We start from the raw sequence: 24,320 nt of genomic DNA on the forward strand, positions 1-24,320 counted from the left end.
ATTGTTATACACACAAACATTAAACACGTACCTGTCACAAGGGGGAAGAAGTCTCGTTGTGGATCCAGTCATATAAACAAAAGGCTGCCACCAGTAAACACCAGGACTTCAGAGCCATAATTAATGGAGGAGATTGCAGACAGCGAGTCCCAGTTAGTACAGCAATATTGAGAGACCGTGGAGCAAGAAATGAAAGTTAATCACAGTGCAAAGATCGAAACAGAGCCTGGTGATATCTCAGCAAAAAGGGAGGAGTCACCACTATTCCCAAAGTTCAAGGTAAACAACTAATAGCATTAAAAACTAAACAATTTGCCTTTTAAATGAAAAACTTAAAAAAAAAGATCGACATTCACAAATCACTAAATCCTGCTGAAAAATTATTTCATTAAAACCCACTTTCGTAAGAAGCTCGCCCAATGGTCAATGCTCAGTGTAGTACTGAAGCAGGGTGCATGCCTGTACCCAATTAGCTGTTATCAGCTAGGGCTGCAATTAGATACTACAACCGACCTCTGCACCCCCTGGGCTGGGGGGGGCCTCACTATCCAGTGAACCCGACTGGAAGTATGCATGTGGATAGGAACCAATTCAGCAGTTGTGCCTCTACTACCAAATAGCTTGCTGACACTTGCTCTCCAGTCATTCGAATCGATCCTGATGGTAACAAGAGTCAGCTCATTCAGGACATGAGAGCAAAGAAATTAACAGTATAAAAATATAGGATACTTATTAAAGGAAGGGTTAAAATAAAAGACACAATCATAGTGGCTGAACGAGGGGGAGACTATCTCGTGGTTAGACAAAGTGACACAGAAATTTAGAAAACAATGAGCAAAGCACATCGAATCAAAACACAAATCAGACAATTAGATTCCAGTGAGTTTTTATTGAAATGAACAAAATGCAACTCTGTAGCTTTCTTTAAACAATCTCTCAACTCATTCTTAATAAGCATTCAAATCATTTCACAACCGGTCCACATAGCATCAGCCTTAAAGAAAAGTTCTCGTTTGAAAGTAAAAGTTCTTTTTTTTTTAGTTCACTGGAATATTCAGAGCCAATTACACCCATAATAGGGAACCAAATCGGTGTGTGTGTTTTTTTTTTAAATAGACTCTTCTTCATATTTGTAAGTAACACTATTCACTTTAGTCAAGTGTTACAATTTAACAGTCCTAACATTTCAGTATCCTTAATGCAATGGGTTCAGATTATGCTTTCTTTTTAAGCCGCCAATTTAAGAATCTTTGTTCAAATTGGGGAAACATTTGAAGGATTTTTTTCTTGAACACTGAAACGGGACAGGTTTGCCTTTAGTTTGTTTTTAAACCCAACCCGTTGCCCTCCCCCTTTGGTAAAGATCCATATGCATATGGCATTACTTGAACTCTGTTCAACAACCCCCAACCCTGAACCCCCCTCCCTCCCTCCCCTCCCAACCACCTCACTAGAAGGCTACATCTGCACAATGAAAGGAGCTCTATACTGCCCAAGGATCTTCCCTCCCTCCCCCCACCCTCTTCAGAAGAGAACTACAAGGGAAAAAGAGAGACAAGATGTCAATTACCCAAGACAAAATAACTGGCCCTAGATGGCGTCAATGGCCATTAACAAAATGGCTTGATGTCTGATGGCCTTGCTTGGCATCTTAGCACACATCGAGTTTCCATTATCCGGTGGAATTTTCTCACTTTCCACCATTACAAGTGTGCCAAGTTTTGAATTACTCAGTTTCCATGCAGATGTAGCCCTCTGAACAGCAGACCACCCACCCAACTCCCCAAACACAAAAATAGAATGAGATGATTCGGTCATCTAATGTGTGAAGGGCTCACTGATGATGCTGTGAGCCAAAGTTTAGCTACTTCACACGTCAGAAATATGCTACGGAGAACAAGGGAAAGATGCTCTCATCTCATTCCATATATTAAAAAATTTTGCCCCCCACCCCCCTGAAAATATTCCCAAGAAGCCAGTTACCTGTTATGAAAAACTTAGTGAATAACTACAGCACAACCCTTTTGTAGGATCATCCCACTGTTAAAAAGATGTTCCTTAGTTAAGAGAGACTGTTGCTCTTCATTTAAGGAATGTCTTTTTGTGAGCTGTATATTGACCAAGTTCCTACAGCAGTTTGGTGTAGGCATCTGCTGTTATCTACCTACATCAGCGGCTTTTATGTTAGAAAATCATTGTTGAGGCAGAGATGTGATTACACACTCAACAATGGGAATACAAAGCATCTTTCCCTATCCAAACCAAAATTTGCGTACTCCGGCATAGTCTTACCATCCCCAGATGGCCGCCAACACCAGAAGCCATCAAGGGGACAGTCTAGTTAAGTGCCAACCCTTACAGGAGAGGCCAAGCATTAATACTACTACATATTTTCAACTTTATCTGTGCTTCGGTAGGGATCGTTAAACCATGGCACCAGGCTTGTTTGTTAATGATGGCAGTGTGTACGCTCAAAGTCCAACACAAGCTTTGCGTCTGATGTGCACACTGCCGTCGGCTCTCTATTTACAAGACGGGAAGTGAGTGTATGGAACGATCCCTTCATCTTTTATCCATGGATGAAGAAAGCTGCAGTACAAGAGCAACATGCTACTTTTGGTCAATTCCTCTTCTCACCCACACCCCCACCCCCCTCCCCCCCCCAAAACAATAACTGCTTTTACATGAAGTACCTGCAGAACTGGAGGCGTTTACACAGCTGGTACCCGTGCTCAAGTTTGACCATTAACACAGCTTTCTGCTACTGACACTTATCTTACAGCATTTTAAATCTTGTAAACCCTATAATCTTTGCACATTAACAAAATGGAAGTCTGTCAGAGAGGCACCTGTGCACACCTAGAATTCTACTCCACAAAAAGTAAGTGCAAGTTTGTTAAACTCAAAATCCCAATTAACAAATAGTTGGCAAAAAAAAATGCACAAAATGTTCATTGCACTCCAAGTGCAAGGTGCCTATTTATGCACGGATTACACTTAATATTGGATCCTAGTCCTGAAATACATCCGCACTTTACTCAAACCAATCCCCAAGTATTTGTGAAATGGCCACTCATCTCACAAAGCAGAAAGGAATTAAATGCTGGAAGAATCCAGTGGTCCATCATTGGGGCCCCACACAACAGAACTAATATGAATTTTAGGAAACTGAACCACCACCAACCCAACACTCCAACAAGCCAACTCCAGGATTTATGGACTTTTGGGTGTTTGCCAGTGGTAAATAACTATAGCAAGACTTACAAACTTAATACTATAGTTTGAAGGAGATAATTTCTTTCAAGGTGTCCAAATTAAAGGGTTTTGCTCCCTTGAACTCAGAAATACTCAAGCTAGTGGAAAATTCCATTGGAGGGCCACTGACTTGGCCTACTGGTCCTCAACCAGCAGTTTATTTCAGAACTAATAAGGATTCTTCCAGCTACCATTTTGTATTTAGATCACAAACTGTCCAAAGTTTGTGAGCGTAGGAGTTGGTTAGAAGTACAGGTGCCTCTGAGACAGCAGTTACTCAGGCTGGAGGATACTAGCAATCTGTTTTCTGTCCCATTGCTTCACACTGCCTGTACATCAGGCCAATCTACAAGCACACTGTGAGGGGCACAGCTACAGGCAACAGCATATTAAAAAAATGATTACAGCCATTTGTTTACAAAAAAACCTAATGAGCTCAATACAGTTCCCAATGTGTCAGACTGTTTACCATTCATTTTTTAAAAAAATCTTGAAACTTAAATGGTAATGGAGCACAAGTCAGCATTCTGTAGACAAACTGAAGTTAAACTGTAACACACACATTACTGACCAGGGAGAATCTTGCTTTTTTAGATATAATACTATTACCAATGCTTAAAAGGGTTCAAAAGTAGAGGTAATGGCATCCTATCTTTTTCAGAGTTACACAGACATGGTTATATTAATTATTTTTTTAAATCAAATCTTCAAATTATTTAGCATAAAATCTGCTCTAAGAACAGAAGGTGACACATTCATGTGCATGCTGGGTAGATGGGTGTGGTGGGAAATGAAAGGTGAATAGTAGTTTTACAAGTCCAAATAAAAGGGTCCTAGGATTAAATTTGTTCCAGGAGGTCCAATTTTCCCACATGTACACGTTTCAGAAGTACTACTGATGGCAGCACTTACTGCAGCAGGAGCTACTTTTGCACTTGTCCCCATTACATGATGGGCAGTCACAGCTGTGACATCACACGTCAACTGGCTCTGAAATAGGCTCACAGTAAAGATTCAACTGCACAGACTATGCCAAATTGCATTAAGCTTTTATTTCACCAAGAGAAGCTGGCCTCTCTGCTGTGTGCAATAATGCCAACTGAAGATAGAGCTCCTTCAAAAGTGCTGCTACAGAAACTGTGGAGAAAGACTGGACTGGTCGAATGGGTAAAGTGGGAATGTGTCTTGTTTGTTCCCTCTGTTTCAACGATCAAATGTGAACCCCAAATGTGAATTCAACAGGTTACAATGGAAGAGAGTCTATGCAGATCACGTAGGTGGAAATTAAGATCTCATTAAAAAGCACAGATAGCCAAATAAAAAGAATTGGGTAGTCAGGTCACCTTAATGCTCTTAAAGTGAGAGAGAATACCAAGTATGCCCAGCTAAAATTTGCCAAGACTGGGGCGTGTACAGTGGCAGCTATAGTGTAAGCAGCTGCCCTTCTAATCCTTGCAGCTATTTTTTTTTTAAAGTTTTCAGTCACCAATTTGAGGCCCCAATTGCATCTATTGTTTGCAATGGGAATACACACAGCCAGCTGCTGCCCTTTAGGTTAAAAGCTGTTTTCTTAATTCACAGCAAGTAGGTGCCTTGCAGCCATGGTATTCATGGAGGGGGAGGGGGAGGGGTGGGGGGCACAGAACATCCTTCATTAAGAGGTGCTTCACTGACAAGTATTTGGAAGTCAAAAAGGTTCTGTTATAGTCCCTGTATCCAATGCAGACTGTGCCATCTCAGCCATTGCACCTGCATTGCCAACTCCCTAAATATAGGTTGCTGGATGTCTTTACACTATGCTAACAGAAATCAGCTATGATGCTGGTGTTTCATGCAACAGTGCCCCTCACAGCTTTAGCTTCACAGCAACATCCTACCCATCCCCTCCCAGCCCCAGTAACCAGTAATTTTTTTATCAAAGGTAACAAGATGATAGAAAAAACCTATTTACATGTTTACAGGTGTATACACATCAATCTTCTGTGGGACACACTTCATCTTGCTGCCAGAAGGAAAATGGATGCTTGTGTTTAGAAGTTCCCCAGAGTCAGAGTGTAGTTGCTGCAGAACAGTCTACATTCAAGTCTAAGGGGTGGGGGGGGGGGGGGGGTTCTTAGTGTTCTGCTAGGGTCGTGCTTGGAGCCTTCTGGACGACCTCCACGAAGAAAACAAAATTAAAAATGCACAATGCAAGCTTTCCTTCTGAGCGCAAATGCAACAAAATTAGCCCCAACATATTTAACATATATACATCAAGATGACATCTCATCTGGAGTTCCAGCTCAACTTCTCCAAGGAAAATAGTCCCCTTCAAAAATTAAAATATCTAAAAACTTGCAGATTCTTCTCCCCCCTCCAATACATTCCATATTACTTTCACCAAAAGGAAAACAGATGAAGTTAATGTCACATAACCCTCCCTCCCCACCCCACCCACACAAAAAAAAATAGATGGCTATAATCTAGGGATGGTATTCATATGGTCCTGCATCACCGTAAGGCACTTTATACAAATACCATAAAAACTTGGTAGCCTAAGACTGATGAGTGCGTGCGCTGGGAGAAGTTGAGAAATCATCAGATGAATATCCTGGTCAGTGGCTTCAGCGAAAATGGAAGGGTAAAAGGAGGGGGAAGGAAGGAGAAAAGGAGGCGTTAACAAAGTGTGCTGTCCGCTGTTCAGTTCAGCTCTTCAGTGCCGCTTAGTCTAGATCCCCCGTGCCAGTTAGTGCAATAGTTGTCCACTCCCTGCACACAGTGCAAACCATTGAGCTCAGGAAGAAATGGTCCTTCACAAATCAGGGAACTACACTTTGTGTCATCATCAAATGAAGGAAAATAATGGAGTTTGGTGTTGTCTTAGACAAAGAAAAAAAAAAGAGAAGGGTATCCCCAAGAAATGATGTGTTCCAGAACAGGCAAAAAAAAAAAATTCTTCAGTTTCTGTATTCTGTGATCGGTGCCTGCGGGTAGAAAAAATGTAGTTAGCTACTTCAAAGAGATTAGACTATAGCAAAAACAAGATGCTTGTTGAAAATCCCGCACAACAAGCCGATTGTTTGAAAATGGCATCATTCACCCCTTCAAATTCCAGTCCATTTCCCCATTTCCACCCTTGCTTTCCTCCAACTGAAAGGATGTGAAAGTCTCTGGTAGTCCTCAGTGCCACAAAGGTGAGTGTTACTTGGTTAAATAGTCACTGGTTTCCTACCCTATACCCCCCCAAAAAAAAGTCCCACTTCAGTCAGCAGCAGGATCTGAAATTAATGGAGTCCAACTCCCCAACTACAGCTTAAGCAATCTTTACAACTCTTGTACCAACAATTAGTTGCCAGCATTCACACATCTGTTGCAACACCAGACAATTGCAGCACATCAGCCTCCACCTTGCAGTTCTCGACAGCAACAAAGCCAAGATCGGGAAAGTAGGATAGCGTCCAGTGATCGCTATTAGAAAGCATGCATGTGTGGACAATTGGGCAATTCAGGATCAGACACGTGGATCATAACCCCCCTCCCTTGATCCTTGCCTGCCAACATTGTTATGTTCACACTTAAGAATAGGGCTTGAGCAAGATGTCAAAGGGCTGCTGGCACCACATGATGGGTCAGCTGATGAAAAAGAACGAGAAGAAATCTGGAAGGGTGATCCAATTTTTGCAACAAAATAAGTTATTTAATGTACTTACATACATCAAGAGGACTGCTTATGTGGAGTTCCACTTCATCCTCTTCACAGATCCTTTCAAAAGTAAGTGTTTATAAACTCTTTCCTGCCCCATCCACCCCACCATTCCATTTTAAACTCACTGTCTGTGCAGACTAAATGCTAGAACCCAGACAATTTTCCAAATGGAAAAGCTTTTCCAATCTTGGTCATGACAGTGAGTGAGTGCAGCACATGGGTCAGGGACTTGCTCCAAAAGGGGAAGATGGAGATGGAAAAACAAAGTTTTTTCAGCTACTAATGACAGTTATGAAGTGGGATTGGCAGAGGCCCCAAGCAGGTCTCCAGCTTGTCCTTTCAGCAGGGTAAGGTGCGTGCCATGGGAGACTTCAGGAAACCTAATACCTACTGGTACAATTTGCAGCTTATGCAATTCAACCATCAATTTTAAGTTAAACACAGCATCTTTTGTTATGGAAAGTCTAACAATCAATGCCCATTTGGTAAAGTTCCATCGAGTACCCACCGGTTTTGTCTGCAGTGTTACTGTTTGTCCTCGCCATCTGGCTCGCTGTGGTACTCTGCAACATACAGACTCTTGTCAATGCTGCCAGGGATGGGCTTGATCTCTGTTCCGAGCTGCTCCTCGATGGCCTTCAGATTAAAGCGGTCATCATATGTGATGAGGTTGATTGCTAGGCCCAGATGGCCAAACCGCCCTGCAGAGAAGAAACATTTAAACACACTTCATTTTAATCAGCAGTTGAAAGTCTAGAGCAGCTTCCCTCTCCAATCTAAACACTCCACTCAGCTGAGAAACACTACACAATTTGCTTTTTTTTGGGTGGTGGTGGGCTCAACATGTTGGAGCACCAAAAGTGTCAAAGTGGAGAGATACAGGGTTTACACATAGAATCTTTCCCACACTACCAAATCCCCAATCTAAACCAGGATGTTGCTGGGATGCACTAAGCACAGGCAAGCACTTCCCAGAGGACGGAAAGGTGCAGACAGGTGGAGAAAGGAGGATGGAGTCATCCTCAGCATGTTGCAACCTGGGAACAGAATGCAATCCTGAGCTGGTATTATGTAGGGAAATATGGAGAAAATAATTAGGTGTATCCTTACCTGATCTGCCAATGCGATGTAGATAGGTCTCTGCAATCTTTGGGAAATCAAAGTTTATTACAACATTCACAGCTTGGATATCAATACCACGAGTGAACAGATCTGAGAAACAAACAAAACATTCAGGTTAAAAACCAGTCTGGAAAAAGATTTTAAAGAAACACCACTGGTCTACACACAGAACACTTCAGGAACAGAAGTGTCCACTTAGTCTAACACCCAAAAATGATCCAATTCCTACCATAAATCGCTCTGAATCTTTCCCTCCACAAACATAGCTAGTTGCCCATTTGCACAGATGAGCTTTCTTGGTAACTTCCCAAATCTCTAATCCCTGAAATATTTCAACCCAAGTTCTCTCATTACTCAGTTTCCTTGATTTAAAAATTTCATCCTCTAGGCTTTAAAACTATAGTCAGTGTAAATCTACCTGAATCAAGTGGCTTTATCATTCCTTTCATAACATACAATTAACTCTTTTGCCTACATAACTGACTACATGTCAAAGTAATGCACTGGCTGAGAAGTGTTTTGAGACATTTTTTTCTTTACATTAGCAATGGCCAAACTACAAGCCAGCAGGGCCCATATCCACATTAATCTCTTGTAGCAGTGCACTCCAGGCTACATTGCCGGGAGATACAACTGGAAGGATTCTCTCTCCCCAAAGTTTTTCCTTCCTCTGTTTAAAGACTTCATTCCCATCCAATAGTAGGTGTAGGATGAAATAATATTAAAATGCAGCATGCAGGCCTATATAACCCAAGAACATTAAACTGTATGTAAGATCAGCCCATCATGTAGTGAAATTAAACCATTTCTGAAAATTATTTAGTACGTACCAGTGCAAACCAAATTGCGACACATTCCATTTCTAAAATCATGAAACACACGGTTACGATGTTCCTGTCAAAACAAAAATTGACAACTCATCTTACCAAAAAGGAATGTTCATTCTTTACAATAATCCTTAAGGTCATGTGTAAAACAAACCAAACTATTTCAAATCAGAAATGGAGTGGTTTTGTAGTACAATGTATTCCTCACATTGCCAGTAAAACGAGGATCTAACTTGCATGCAGTGGCCACACAGTTCTGTCAACTCATATATGAAAGGGTCCTGAGGCAGCACGTATTCAACCGCTTTCTCCCCTCCCCAAACAAAAAAAAGCTCTCATTTCCAATCACTATCCAGCAATACTTGCTGCAAGTGTGGTTATCGGGTTTCAACAGGAATGGTTAAATGGCATCCCAACACTCAATGTCTACAGGCTTAAGAAAGGGCACTTCGGCAAGTACTGGAGGATATTAGGCACCTGTGGTACCACAGCCCAATAGGAGTCAACACCATCCAGGATCAAACAGAGGGGAGTGGTGGAGGAAGGAGGAGCAAATTAAAAGAGCGGCAGAAAAATAAGTTACTTAGGAGCTAATCATTTCATATTTAAATATTTTGGTTTCAGTCCAGTTTCCTGCAAACAGACAAAAAGAGTCCTCGGTTAAGAGTAAAAAAGGAATGATAAGCAAATCCTCAGTCCTTCCCTCAAAAATACAAATCTCATTAGGGAAGGACTGTAGATATAGAGTGTTACCTACTTTTAATACAAACCTGTATGACCACACATGGAGATGATGGAGAAGGCAATTAGTCTTACCAACATTTGTAAAAAAATATTAAGTGCATTAGTTAAATCCACATAATATTGTGCATCAGTGCTGAGGAGTGAGCTCCTTCAGTCTGCAAGTTCTTTTTACAAACTCACCTGCCTCATTTTAGCATGAATGTAGAAACAGGAGTAACCCAGCTGGGAGATTTTCTTGGCCAGCAGCTCCACTCGCTGGGAGGAGTTGCAGAATATAATTGACTGGTTAATCTGAAGCTAAAAGTAACAAAATCAGTGTTAGCACAAGATTTTCTTAAAAATGAGTTGTAAATACAAAACTTGTTTACATATGCCCTGTTTCATCACCATCCCCCAGCTGCCTCCTCCCTCCCAAATACCCTCACTGAGTTGTGCAGGTAACCTGATTCGGGGCTTTTTCAATGCTGCTCTTTAAGCAGCTGCTGGGAGACAAACAAGTGGAGAGTGCTGACGTGGCCTTCTTGTACAGAAATGCTCAGCATCGCCCTCACGTCACAACAGGAACTTAGAAGTAACTTATATTCTGCAATTCCATGGATAAGGATATTGTTACAGCAATCTACTGATTCATTGGGTCCCCTGCCATTGTAAAGCACTTTCAACAGAATCAAAAAAAGTCAATCTCTCTTAAAACTGATTGTTATGTAGACAAACACAGCAGCAGTGTCTGAGGCAATTAATGGTTAGAGTACCAGAAGTACTCACTGTTCTTATTCAAATTGAACCATGGAACATCCACCTGAACAGGAGATAACACATCAAAAGGATGGCACCTCAGACAATGGTGCAGTCCTTCGGCAATGCACTGGAACGTCAGCTTACATTACACACGAGCCCAAACGTGGGTTTGGCTCTCAAAGTTCTGAGCCACACAGCACTACCAACTGAGCCACGCACGATCCCAATTACAACTGAACAGGGCTCCATCCAATTGAGCACCTGCTTAAATTTTAGCCATTAAAATAGCTGAAGATCAGGCTACTCTCCTACTACACAAAGCCGAAAACCCCACAAGCCAGACACTTCTCTTACCCTAGAAAAGAGCGTGTTGAGACAGTGCACTTTCTGCCGTTCTGTAACATAGGCATAGTATTGGGTTACTCCTTTCAGTGTCAGCTCTTCCATCAGGTTAATTTCATATGGTTTCTGCAAATGCGAATTCTGCCAAGAGGACAAGACTAAGTTAGTGCATCATTACTCGATTCAGTTTAACCCACCCAAAATGAGCTATTCTAGACACAGCACTTAAGGTTTAGCAGGCTTTTGCAATGTAGTCCTGGAGATCCTGTCTCGTGCGTGCTGAAATAATGCAGCTTGAATCTAGATCTTAAAGTATTAGAACTATTAGTTCTAAATGCAATTTCAACTCAAAACTTCAAGAAGCTTGGCAGGATTAATCACTGTTGGGCATTCTCTCAGCTGTTTGTAACGGTCTTACAACACAGCAGCACTTCTCAATTAGTTACATATAGCATCAAGCGGGATAATTACCCAAAAGGAATTATATCGTACATGAGTGGAATATGTTTGCTTTTAAGTACCAAACTTTCCAAAGCAAATGTACACGCTCCTGATGAGAAAAGAAAGCAGACTATACTGGGCCACACGCAATAATTCATCATTTCTGGACAAATGTTCCTTCAGCACTATGGCACTAGTCAAATCAGAGTCTAGTCTTAGTTTCAATTGCTATTTATACTTACTGCACTGGGAGAATGGGGAAAGAGAAAGGAGAGAGATTCTATAATCACGCTCGCTAGTCTCCTGGTTATCTGGGTGTTGGGGGGGGGGGGGGGGGGGGAAGAAAGACAGATGGCTCTGGTCCCTCCCATGTCATTCAAGTGCACTTCATAGCAACTGAATCAAGCACATCAACACTTGCATTTATATAGTGCCTTTAACATGGAAAAACATCAAATTCAACCGGAGCAACAGTGAGGCCATCAGTCCCACTCGTTAATGGGAAAAAAATGAAGAGTTATACATGATGCAGAAGCACATCATCTTAGATGGGTCGTTTCAAGTGGCGAATTCTTACCATGAATTTCTGTACACTGAGTGGGAACGTGGCAGAGTAAAGCAATATCTGTCTAGTTCTTGGTAATGTAGAGATTATGTCCTCCATCATCTGCACAAAGTCCTGTGACAGCAGTTTGTCTGCCTATAGGAACATTCAGGAAAAAAGCACTCTGTTAAACATTCAGCATTACAAAACAGATTGCTCAGCTAGACCTTTAGATGAATGGACAAAAGGTACCCACGAGATCAGAAAATGAATAGTTCAGTCACTGGAACAAAATATTTATAAAAAGGAATAACTATCCAGAATTACTAACAGTTCAATGAGTGAGGGGTCAATTTATTGAACAGGCTCCCTAGGGAATCAGTAGAAGCAGATAGTATTGATTCATGCAAGTGCAAATTAGATAGATTTCTTTCAGAAAATATTTTGGGATACAGTAGGAGTAATTTGAGACATGACATGCAGTAAGTGTAGCATGCTTTGGGGGGGGGGGGGGGGGGGGGGCTGGGAGTGACTGGTTCCCAAAACTCCTCACTCTGGGGTTTTCCTCGCCTTATGTCTGGATCTGTCGTAGACTAATTGATAAGAGATTGGTTGTTATGATTAGTGAACAACTCCATTATTGTTGTATCATGCAACTACCAGGATGGTAGAAGGCAAACTAGATGGATCATGGGTCTTTTTTCAATCTAGTAACTCCTGAGTTCCTATGTGCTAGGTAAAGGTGGTGGGGTAGCTCTGTTAATAAAGGATGAAATTGGTATAATAGTGAGAAATGATCTTGGCACAGAAGACCAAGATGTTGAATCAATTTGGGTGAAGGCAAGAAATAGCAAGGGAAAGAAGTCACTAGTGGTAGTAGTATATAGGCACCCTAGCAGTAGCTACACTGTAGGGCAAAATATTAAAATCAGGAAATAAGGGGGGAGGGGCTTGTAAAAGAGGTAATGCAATAATCATGGGCGATTTTAACTTTCACATAAATTGGACAAATAAAATTGGCAAAAGTAGCAGAGGAGATCATAGAGTGTATTAGGGACTGTTTCTTAGACCAATACGTCGGGGAACCAACCAGGGAACAGGCCATTTTGGATCTGGTACTGGGTAACGAAACAGGATTAATTAATGATCTCAAAGTAAAGGATTCCTTGGGAAGCAGTGATCATAACATGATAAATTTCACATCCAGTTTGAGAGCGAGGATCTTGGGTCTGAAACTACTGTATTAAACTTAAATAAGGGCAATTATAAAGGAATGAGGGCGGAATTGGCTAAAAGTGGACTGGGTGAACAGATTAGATGGTATGATGGTGGATAAGCAATGGCAAACATTGAAAAAGATATTTTATGACTCGCAACAAAAATATATCCCTGTGAGGAGGAAAGACTCCACAAAAAGGGTGAACCAACCATGGCTAACTAAGGAAGTCAAGGATGGTATCAGGTTAAAAGAAAAAGCTTACAACATGGCAAAGATTACTGGTAAGCCCAAAGATTGGGAAAACTTTAAAAACCAGCTAAAGATGACAAAGAATAATAGAGGGAGAAAATAAAATTGAGAGTAAACTAGCAAGGAATATAAAAACTGACAGTAAAAGCTTCTACGAGTATATAAAAAGGAAGAGGGTAGCTAAAGTAAACATTGGCCCCTTAGAGGATGAGACTGGGGAAATAATAATGGAAAACAAGGAAATGGCAGAGGAATTGAACAGATATTTTGTATCTGTCTTCACAGTAGAAGACACTAATATTAGAAAATCAAGGGGCAAAGGAGAAGGAGGAACTAAAAACAATCACTATAGAAAAAGTACTAGGTAAACTAATGGGTCTAAAGGCTGACAAGTCCTCTGGACCTGATGGCTTGCATTCGAGGGTCTTAAAGGAAGTGGCTACAGAGATCGTGGATGCATTGGTTGTAATCTTCCAGAATTCACCAGATTCTGGAAAGGTCCCAGCATATTGGAAAACCGCAAACGTTAACACCTCTATTCAAGAAGGGAAGAGAGACAGAAAGCAGGTAACTGTAGACCAGTTAGCCTAACATCTGTCATTGGGAAAATGCTAGAATCCATTATTAAGGAAGTAGTAGCAGGACATTTGGAGACTCATAATACAATCAAGGAGAGTCAACATGGTTTTATGAAGGGAAAATCGTGTCTGACATTTATTAGAGTTCTTTGAGAGAGTAACGGGCAGGGTGGATAAAGGGGAACCAATGGATGCAGTATATTTGGATTTTCAAAAGGCATTCGATAAGGTGCCACATAAAAGATTACTGCACAAGATAAGAGCTCATGGTGTTGGGGGTAATATTCTGGCATGGATAGAGCATTGGCTAACTAACAGAAAACAGAGTCGGGATAAAAGGGTCATTTTCAAAATGGCAATCTGTAACTAGTGGGGTGCCGCAGGGCTCAGTGCTGGGGCCTCAACTATTTAAATATATATCAAAGACTTGGATGAAGGAACAGAGTGTCTTGTGGCCAAATTTGCTGATGATACAAAGATAGGTGGAAAAGCAAGTTGCGATGAGGACACAAAGTGTCTGCAAAGGGATATTGACAGGTTAAGCAAATGGGCAAAAATTTGGCAGATGGAATATAATGTGGGAAAATGTGAAGTCATCCACTTTGGGAGGAAAAATAAAGAAGCAAAATATTATTTGAATGGAGAAATACTACAAAATGCTGCGGTACAGAGGGATCTGGGTGTCCTCATACATGAAACACAAAAAATCAACACACAGGTGCAGCAGGTAATCCAGGAGGCAAATGGAATATTGGCCTTTATTTCAAGGGGGATGGAGTATAAAAGCAGGGAAGTCATGCTACAACTGTACAGGGTGCTGGTGAGACCACACCTGGAGTACTGCGTACAGTTCAGGTGCCCTTATTTAAGGAAGGACATCCTTGCATTGGAGGCAGTTCAGAGAAGGTTCACTAGGTTGATTCCGGGTATGGAAGGGTTGTCCTATGAGAAAACATTGAACAGGTTGGGTCTATACCCATTAGAGTTTAGAAGAATGAGAGGAGACCTTATTGAAACATACAAGATTCTGAGGGGACTCGATAGGGTAGATGCTGAGAGGATGTTACCCCTCATGGGGGAATAGTCTTAGAATAAGGGGTCGCCCGTTTAAGACGGAAATGAGGAGGAACTTCTTCTCCCAGAGGGTCGTGAATCTTTGGAATTCTTAACCCAAAAAGCTGTGGAGGCTGAGTCATTGAATACATTCAAGGCTGAGTTAGACAAGTTTTTGATCAGCAAGGGAGTCAAAGGATATGGGGAAAGGGCAGGAAAGTAGAGTTGAGGTAAAAATCAGATCAGCCATGATCTCATTGAATGGCGGAGCAGGCTCGAGGGGCTGAATGGCCTACTCCTATCTCTTATGGTGCCAATAAACAATTTTTAAATTGTCCAATTTAGGCTTTCTCTTCATTAACGGTTGATGTGGGCAACAGTGACAGTGTTATGGAGCAGGGGATGGGTTTGGATCTACAAACCTGCATCAATTTACCCACCTCCAACAAAGGCACTTCCCCACAGGGAGGGTGAAGTTACTTAACTTCTGACCAGCTGCACAGCTCTTACTGGCCATTTTAAAACATCATTGCAGAGACCTTGGAGTATGTTTCCCAGCCTCTTGCCTGAGGGCAACATGTGTTACAAGGAGACATGAAGAAATCTTATCCTCAAAACAATGTCTACAGGGCAGTACCTGCTTGTGACCTGACTGATATATTTGGAAGTTGCTTCCAGATACCTTTAACAGAACATGAGTGGTACATCTCCCAGTGTCTGGCACTCCAGCCCCTTGTTTAGATGTTGGCTGTTCTCAGACTGAATGGAGGTTTCCAGATGAATAAAACTAAGTAAACCAAATAATTGCACCCTCACTTAACATTTGTCAAGATCATCCAGCAAAAAAGTGCAAATGGACCCCATAACAACTCAAGTCATTACAGAAAGGGAAACTCCACAGGATCCAACACTATTCCACAGCAAAGCAGGGGCCCAAAACTAACATTCCGTATAGCAAGGACCCAATCCTGGCCATTCAATAAAGGCATCAAGGGAATACTGGGTGAAAAGCTGGACAAGTGCAAATCTGAAGAACAATCACTTTAGGTGACTCTCGTACACCCCTGTCCTATTGGCAAAGCTCTGGACACAAGCCACCTGCCTTTCAGCAAGGTGGGGGGTGAGGGGGAGGGAAAAGAGACAAATGATGTGTAGAGATGGGGGAAATAAATCTCCAAAAGGAATTTACAATGCTACATTAAAAAACCATTGCTACAATTTAATAATTGGACCATTTAAGTGTTACGTTACCTCATCTAATACAATCATCTGTATGTTGTCCACTTTAGCCAAGCCTTTCTTGATCAAATCCAGGATTCTTCCAGGTGTTGCGATCACCACGTGGACTGTATTAAATAAAACCATGAAATACTTAACACTAGATCATTCACAATTGTAGACACAGATCGAACGCTAGGCCGGCTCGTTAATGATTTCTCACACAGCGAATCTTCAAATACAGATGGGCTGCAGGGTGACAGACAGAAGAGCCACTGGAATGAAAAGGCTGATGAGACATTGGCAAACTTATTGCCTTTTCATTTTACTATCTAGAGGCTTGCAACTTTAGTCTCTTCTAGATAGATATCAGGAACCCTTCCACTCTAAATGAATCATTTAAGAGGTTAACTGTCCCATACAAATCACAGTACACCCCAACCGCAAAGATGAAAACTGGTCTATGGAATGATAACTAAAAATTGCTCAACTAAGCAATTTAAGATGTCTCATTATGGCCTCAAGGGCCCCAACACGGTTAGCATTGCATCATCCTAAAATCTGATGAAACTGAGGTTGATATTTCTTGCTTGTCATCGTGTACTTTAAGAGGAATTCTGCCTGCTGGCTCAGAGATAAGGATGGCAGTTAAGACACACAGAGCTTGTAATGGCTGCAGCTGAAAGGGTGGCGGGGGGAGAAAATCACAAGCAAAACATCTCGAGTTATAAAAATGTTCTTTATATTACTAAACTAAAAATATTCTGAATGATTCAAAACAGCCATTGAAAGCCAGGACACGTGTTTTACTTTTAACTTGCCCCATTTTTACACTGATCATTCATCATACAGACTATTAATCTACTGCTTATACTTTCCCCCGGCTCAAAGCACTGGCTGTCCGGAGTACAGTACACTCTGATCATTTTAATCTTTCAATACTGAATGTCCTTTCAGTATCAGAAGGACACATATTGCAGTTACCAATTGTTGTTTCAACTGTAACTCAAGGCTCTTTAAATCAAAAGGGCATTGCTGAAGTATTATTTTTTTTTAAAATGGATGCACTCCTAAATGTGTGAAGAAACAATCTAGGTATCAAGACACAGTTATTTCAAAGGAAGTGATATTAGCAATACTGAAAAACTCTCAGATTTTAAACTTCTGCACCAAAACATAAAAACATAAAAATTTAATAGGTTCACTTAATGTTTCTCTGAACACTATTTTAGCCTAGGTATTACCCAATTTATTTAAGTGGGTCAACCCTTCTGCTAACAGCAGACAAAAGATTGTAACACAAGTGTGTGTCTAGTAATACCTGTAATTTCTGCCTAAGCAAACCGTCGGTGATTTTAATTAGAGAATGTGGTTCCTTCAACATCCCATTTTCAAGAAGATAGTATTAATGAATATAGTCTGATAGAATTAAGATATATACCAACTTTTTACACATTAGCACATGCCTTCAATGGGTTAAAAAAAGATTAATTTAATCTTTTCCCACCCAAAATGGAAAATTTCAATTCCCCTGAAAATAGTGGAAATTCTGGATAGAAATTAAAAAGCTCAGCACTAATCTTTTTCCCTAGCAGCAACTTCTATGAGCCCATCTTCTGAAAGCAAGCTTTAATACACTTTTTAAAAAAAAGTCACACCTTGAATACCCTTTTGCAAGTTTACTATTGGCAAGTTACTACAGTAATCCTGCTGCTATCTCTTACTACAGAAACTCAAAAGGTAAGCCTGCCATTATTCTGACTTGGGAGGCCTCAGCTTGCAAGAGGAGACTGCTCTTTGACTACTGAAATCTAGATAATTGCATTTCCATAGTCTAACTACATTTACTGAGATGGGATGGATGGGAGAGATGAACATTTCGTCGGTCTCCTGAAAAATGGGTCAGACCAACAAGCAGCTGGGTCCAGCCTAAACAAAGTACAAAACACTGCAGGTAAATCAGTGTACATTCCATTGTCACTGAATAGCCTACGCTACTTATGATATCGGGCTACACTCACCAGTCTCATCGAGCCTCAAGATGTCATCCCGGAGATTGGTTCCTCCTGTGGTAGCCATCACTTTCACGCCACCCATGTGTTTGCTGACTTGGATACAGATCTGACTGACTTGCAGTGCCAGCTCTCGGGTAGGCACGATCACCATAGCTTTAAAAACAAACGCAAAAAGTGACACTGGGTTGATTATCGATGAATCTTCCTCAACTTCCTGCAGGTAGCACAATAGATATCAATTTGTGGCACAAATATGGAGGCATTCACCCCCCTCCCCCACCCCAAAACCAAACGTAAAATTTACTATTCTTTCAAAAAGGGTCCAAGGTTAATTCCAAAAGTGGGAACTTCAATTTATTGGTTTTCTTCTGAAAAGTTTTATATTGCAGATCTACTTCAAGAAGCGTTCTACTTTAAGGTCCAAGTGCAGGGGCACCCACTCTTTCTATACTGCAGGCAGATTCCACAGCAGCTTAGATTTAAAACTGCACAGTTTTAAAACCACGATGTGTCTGGTCACAGTGCCTTCCACAACGACTGGGAAAGGTACACAGGAAACAAGCACAAAAACTAGCTTTTATGGGAGGCGGTCTCTTCCAGCACCCATGGAAACAACCCTTTGGGTCTCGGAACCTCTTGGGCCAGCCTGCTCGCATTGGCAACAATACTAGTTGTCAGCCTTGGCTCAGTGATAGCACTTGCGCCTGACTTAGAAGGCCATGGACACAAGCCATTTCAGAGACTTGAGCACATTATCCAGGAAAAAATACTTCAGTGCAGTACTGAGGTTGTGCTGCACTGTCTGAGGTCTTCTGTATGAACCAAGGCCCCTTCTGCCTTCTCAGGTGGGCATAAAAGATCTCACTGCACTTTTTGAAGAGGAGTGGGGTGGGAAAAAAAAGTTCTCCCCAGTGTCCTGGCCAATATTTATCCCTCAACCAACATCACTGAAAATACAGATGATTATCTCAATGTTTGTGGGATCTTGCTGTATGCAAATGGCTGCCCCATTTCCCAACAGTGCCTACACTTCAAAAGTACTTCATTAACTGTAAAGTGCTTTGGGACGTTCTGAGGTAGTGAAAAGCACAATATAAATGCAAGTCCTTTCCTTACTAATACAAGAAGCTTACAGATATGAAACAAACAACATTACTTCCAATTTTTCTCTTTTCCTCACCAATATAGTACATGTCCCCCAAGTGGACACTCCATGTGCAAGTCCAGCTCAGCTCCACATTGAACTAAACTAGCATCACAAGTTGCCTTTTTAATCCCATGTTCAAAAGTACAGTAACAATTCTTTCCCCTTTTCTCTTCCACCTAGCAAAAACCTAAAAATAAAACTATTATTAGGATAATTGAGAACTATTGGCAGTTGTGATTGGTGAAGAATTAATCATGATTACACAAACCTTGAATACAGTCTCTCTTCAGGTCCAGCCGTTCAAGTAATGGAATGAGGTAGGCTCCACTTTTACCTGTTCCGTTTTTGGCTCTGGCCAAGATATCTCTGCCAGACAATGCAATAGGAATACTCTCCTCCTGAGAAACATGGAGATCAGAGGAACATCAATTTAAATGGAAAACAAACTTGTGGCACGTGGCAAAATTTCTGTACCTAACAAACTTACAAAGCTTACAAATAGGCCAAATACATTGGACACAGGACAAATAAATGATCGCATTGGATGCAGCACTAACCCAGTTTCTACTTTCTCAGTCAAACCTCCCAGCATTATATTGAGCACACAGCTGCAGGAGAGTGCATACACACCTGGATTGGAGATGGTTTCTCCCAGCCCATTTCAAAAATGCCCATTAACAACTCGCGCTTCAAACAGTAATCTTCAAATTCATTTCCTTTTGTGGCGGTTACATCCTAAACAAAGACAGGAAACAAAAGTGAAAAGCAAACCACAGACATTACAGTACAGTTACCAATGCACTTTGCTGCAAGATTGGTAAATATAAAGCACTATATTTTGTCATTTACTATTTGGACTATTTTGTCCATGGTTAGAGATAGTGTAGCTACCCCAACCTGCGATTAAGCAAGCTAATTACAGGAGTGGAGCAAAAGGAGAGCTACATCTTTAAGTGACATCCTGAAAACGCAGCTGATGTTTGTAAGAAGGGTGCAGAGGTGCTCATTCTGCATATTAATATATCTAGCTGAACACTGCTTTTAGTACCATTGTCAGTAACTCAATTGAAAACTACAACTTCTCATTTGGGGCAATTGTAAACAACCTCAATATCTTGCATTCAAACCAAACTGAATTAATCGAGATACAAGAAACAAGACTTAATCTCATGGTTTACAAACCAAGAGACTTAAAAAAAAAAAAAATTGGTTTCAGTGTTGCTATTGCAAGACAGACCCAAGTATTTAAATCAAAAAAGGACTTTGACAAAAAGCAGGGAGAAATAGAAAACTATCCAAATTGAACTATATTTAGAAAAACACAAGGCAATGCAACTGCAGCACTCCACGGTTAAGATAAAGCTGCTAGTTTCAGAAAGTAAATTTCACATGCTTCGACAAACTATGCGTTCCACCAAGGTCTATGAAGAAAATGCAGCTCCAAAATATTTGCTATATAACACTTTCCACTACAAAAACTGCAAAGCCAAATTTACAGCCACGATGTTCGTACTGAAAGACCAAGTTACCACTGACAGTCGCTGCAGCCAGTGAAGTGGACAAACTGAACAAAACTACACTAGTTTTACAAGAAGATCTTAAAGGTAATTATTGACGTTTGCATTTGCTAAATTTGAAGTCATCATTACTGCCTGCACTCACTCTCCGGTATCTTTTATTCTCCATTTAACACACAACACTGTTCCAGTATCAAATTCTCAATCTTCCCAATTTCACTTACACAGATTCAAGGTGAATGTTCTGTACTTGATAAGCAACTGAAGAAGAAGAAAATTAGCATCACACTGCTGTGGCTTGCTGAAATTAGACATTCATGAGTTCTCCATTTTTTTCCTCTTTGCACAAGATGAAGCATTAACACAGCAAACACCCGTTTCATGTAATCCTGATCAAAGCTGGTTATTAATAAATCCATTAAAAAAATTCCTAAGCAGTGAATTTTTTTGCCTCATTCTATAAAGGGGATAATTGATCTCACCAAAGCAAAAAATAGAAATCAAACTTCAACTTATGGAAATTAGTTCTAAGAATTAGAGGTCAGAGCAGCACTTTATTAAACACAAGTGGTCTGGAGCCCAAACTTTCCTTCGGAGACAGACACGACTTCGCCAGTACCAACTTCCTAGCTTAGGGAACTGCATTATAACAAAGACTGCCAAAACACCAGCGTCCACATTCACATACACAGCTGCTCTGATGCAATTTAAGTCTTGAATAGTTAGCTCTCCATGGAATGAGAAATTATAAATACGCTCTCAAGATAGGAGATCCATAACTTTTTATATTATTTAAGAGGGGGAAGAAGTATTTTATCTTGAAAATAAGCCCTACTCACCATATTCTGACTGATATTGTAACACTTGACACTATGTCTAAAGGGCACCCAACTTTATCCTTAACAGTTCTAATTCAAACAACGATTTGAAGCAGAAGCAACGAATAAATACCACGGATGGAATACTAAAATTCTTCTTACCGAAGTTTTCATCCTCCTGTCTTTTGGAGGCAATTTTAAACTTTTCTTCCAGTCATCACCTGGTCTACAGGGAATGAAAAATAGAGATTACATAAACATTTAAACATTACAGCAGCAATTATTATCCAAAAGGAAAACAGTCCTGAAATTCAAACTGAATGCAAATTAAGCACGTCCACAAGGATCTGCTGTTGCATCAAATAAGGCTCTAAGTTTCACTGCATCCTTCACATATAATTTGTCAAAATGATTGACCATGCTGAATTTCAAATCTGACTTCACCCTCTCCACCCTACCTTACCTCTTCTGCTGCTGAAACCCTCATCCCTGCCTTTGTTACCTCTAGACTCGACTAATCCAATGTTCTCCTGGCTGGCCTCCCACCTTCCACCCTCCATAAACTTGAGCTCGTCCAAAACTCTCTTGCCCATATCCTAACTCACACCTAGTCCTGTTCACCATCACCCCCATACTCACTGACCTACATTGGTTCCCGGTCCGCTAACGCCTCGATTTCAAACTTCTCATCCTGGTTTTCAAATTCCTCCATGGACTCACACCTCCCTATCTCTCTAATCTCCTCCAGCACTATAACCCTCAGATTTCTACGCTCCTCCAAATTCTGGCCTCTTGCGCATCCCCAATTTTCTTCATTCCACCATTGGTAGCCATGCCTGCAGCTGCTTAGGCCCTAAGCTCCAGAATTCCCACCCTAAACCTCTCTCACCTCCTTTAAGACACTCCTTAAAACCTACCTCTTTGACCAAGCTTTTGGTCACCTGTCCTAATATCTCCTTATGCGGCTCGGTGTCAAATTTTGTTTGATTACGCTCCCGTGAAGCGCCTTGGGACGTTTTACTATGTTAAAGGCGCTATATAAATGCAAGTTGTTGTTGCATGTTCATTTCCTTTTTACACAATGAATTCTTTCCTCAAAAAATATCCAAAAATATGAAGATCACAACATTAAAAGTGTTTTTCCCTTTATTATTTTAATACCCAATTTCCAAAATCTTAAAATTCAGTACTGAAACACTTACTATAAAAACATTAATGTATGCTGATGTTTAAGGCACTTGGTTTAGATTCAGTCGTAGTTCAGTTGTAGGACAGAAAACAGAGTAAGAATAAATGGGTCATTTTCAGGTTGGCAGGCTGTTACTAGTGTGGTGCCGCAAGGATCAGTGCTGGGGCCTCAGCTATTTACAATCTATATAATTGACTTAGACGAAGGGATCGAGTGTAATGTATCCAAGTTTTCTGACGATACAAAACTAGATGGGAAAATAAGCTGTGAGGAGGACACAGAGTCTGCAAAGGGCTATAGACAGGTTGAGGTGAGTGGGCAAGAAGGTGGCAGATGGAGTATAATGTGGGGAAATGTGAGGTTATTCATTTTGGTAGGAATAGAAAAACAGAATATTTTTTAAAATGGTGAGAAACTATTAAATGTTGCTGTTCAGAGGGATTTGGGTGTCCTTGTACACGAAATACAAAGTTAACATGCAGGTAAAGCAAGCAATTAGGAAGGCAAATGGTATGTTGGCCTTTATTGCAAGGGGGTTAGAGTACAAAAGTAAGGAAGTCTTGCTACAACTGAACAGGGTTTTGGTGAGACCACACCTGGAGTACTGTGTACAGTTTTGGTCTCCTTACCTGAGGTAGGATATACTTGCCTTAGAGGCAGTGCAATGAAGGATCATGAGATTGATTCCTGGGATGAGAGGTTTGTTCTATAATGAGAGATCGAGAAGAATGGGCCTATATTCTCTGGAGTTTAGAAGAATGAGGTGATCTCATTGAAACATATAAAATTCTTAGAGGACTTGACAGGGTAGATGCAGAGAGGCCGTTTCCCCTGGGTGGAGAGTCTAGAACTAGGGGGCACAGTCACAGGATAAGGGGTCGGCCATTTAGGACTGAGATGAGGAGGAATTTCTTCACCGAGAGGGATGCGAACCTTTGGAATTCTCTACCCCAGAGGGCTGTGGATGCTCAGTCGTTGAGTATATTCAAGGCCGAGATCGATGGATTTTTGGTAAGGGAATCAAGGGATATGGGGATTGAGCTGGAAAGTGGAGTTGAGGTCAAAGATCAGCCATGATCTTATGGAACGGCGGAGCAGGCTCGAAGGGCCGTATGGCCTACTCCTGCTCCTATTTCTTATGTTCTTATATTAGCATACTCTGCAAAATCTGTACCATAGTATACATACTCTACAAGTGGAATAGCTCTTCATGGTCCTTTAACGTAATTATGCAACTCCCACCGTGGATGAGTGCCATACAGTCATCCCTTAACAGACAATTGTTCAAGGTTTGGTATCTGGGGTTCATTTTGAAAGAAAGTTGGGAGCGATTCTTGTAAGAAGTCAGTGGATAAGTGCACCAACTGGAGTGGTACTGAGCCATAAAGACCAGATTGAATCTCTGATGTGTTAGCTGATCTCAGCCAGGGCAACAGCAAGACTGAAAACAGTATGTGGGGACTACGATCAAATTATTCCTGTTTTTTTGGGACAATAGAACAAAAAAAATACACCTGACTGCTGAAAAGTGCACATGGACAGGTTAGGCACAGCCATGATGCTTCCACAGTCAAAATTCATTATCTCGGTTCAGAAAAGCATAGCTAGCCATCTTAGAG

At 41.1% G+C, this 24,320-nt stretch overlaps 1 protein-coding gene across 2 annotated transcripts in view; it reads right to left on the reverse strand.

Annotated features, from left to right (window-relative positions):
• Window positions 1-869: 869 nt before the first annotated feature.
• Window positions 870-24,320, reverse strand: part of ddx6 (DEAD (Asp-Glu-Ala-Asp) box helicase 6) — a 33,395-nt gene continuing 9,944 nt past the window's right edge. For both annotated transcript variants that reach the window (XM_067970847.1, XM_067970846.1), the window contains 12 exons: window positions 21,675-21,738; window positions 19,808-19,912; window positions 19,446-19,575; window positions 18,037-18,183; window positions 16,049-16,143; window positions 11,732-11,854; window positions 10,726-10,854; window positions 9,814-9,930; window positions 8,893-8,956; window positions 8,051-8,152; window positions 7,449-7,641; window positions 870-6,218 (listed from right to left, as the gene is read on the reverse strand). In XM_067970847.1, the coding sequence (XP_067826948.1) occupies window positions 7,466-7,641; window positions 8,051-8,152; window positions 8,893-8,956; window positions 9,814-9,930; window positions 10,726-10,854; window positions 11,732-11,854; window positions 16,049-16,143; window positions 18,037-18,183; window positions 19,446-19,575; window positions 19,808-19,912; window positions 21,675-21,738 (1,252 nt within the window). In that variant the 3' untranslated portion in view covers window positions 870-6,218; window positions 7,449-7,465. The remainder of the gene's footprint in view (window positions 6,219-7,448; window positions 7,642-8,050; window positions 8,153-8,892; window positions 8,957-9,813; window positions 9,931-10,725; window positions 10,855-11,731; window positions 11,855-16,048; window positions 16,144-18,036; window positions 18,184-19,445; window positions 19,576-19,807; window positions 19,913-21,674; window positions 21,739-24,320) is intronic.

Source organism: Heptranchias perlo, chromosome 33, assembly GCF_035084215.1.
Source record: "Heptranchias perlo isolate sHepPer1 chromosome 33, sHepPer1.hap1, whole genome shotgun sequence".
Lineage (NCBI taxonomy): Eukaryota > Metazoa > Chordata > Chondrichthyes > Hexanchiformes > Hexanchidae > Heptranchias > Heptranchias perlo.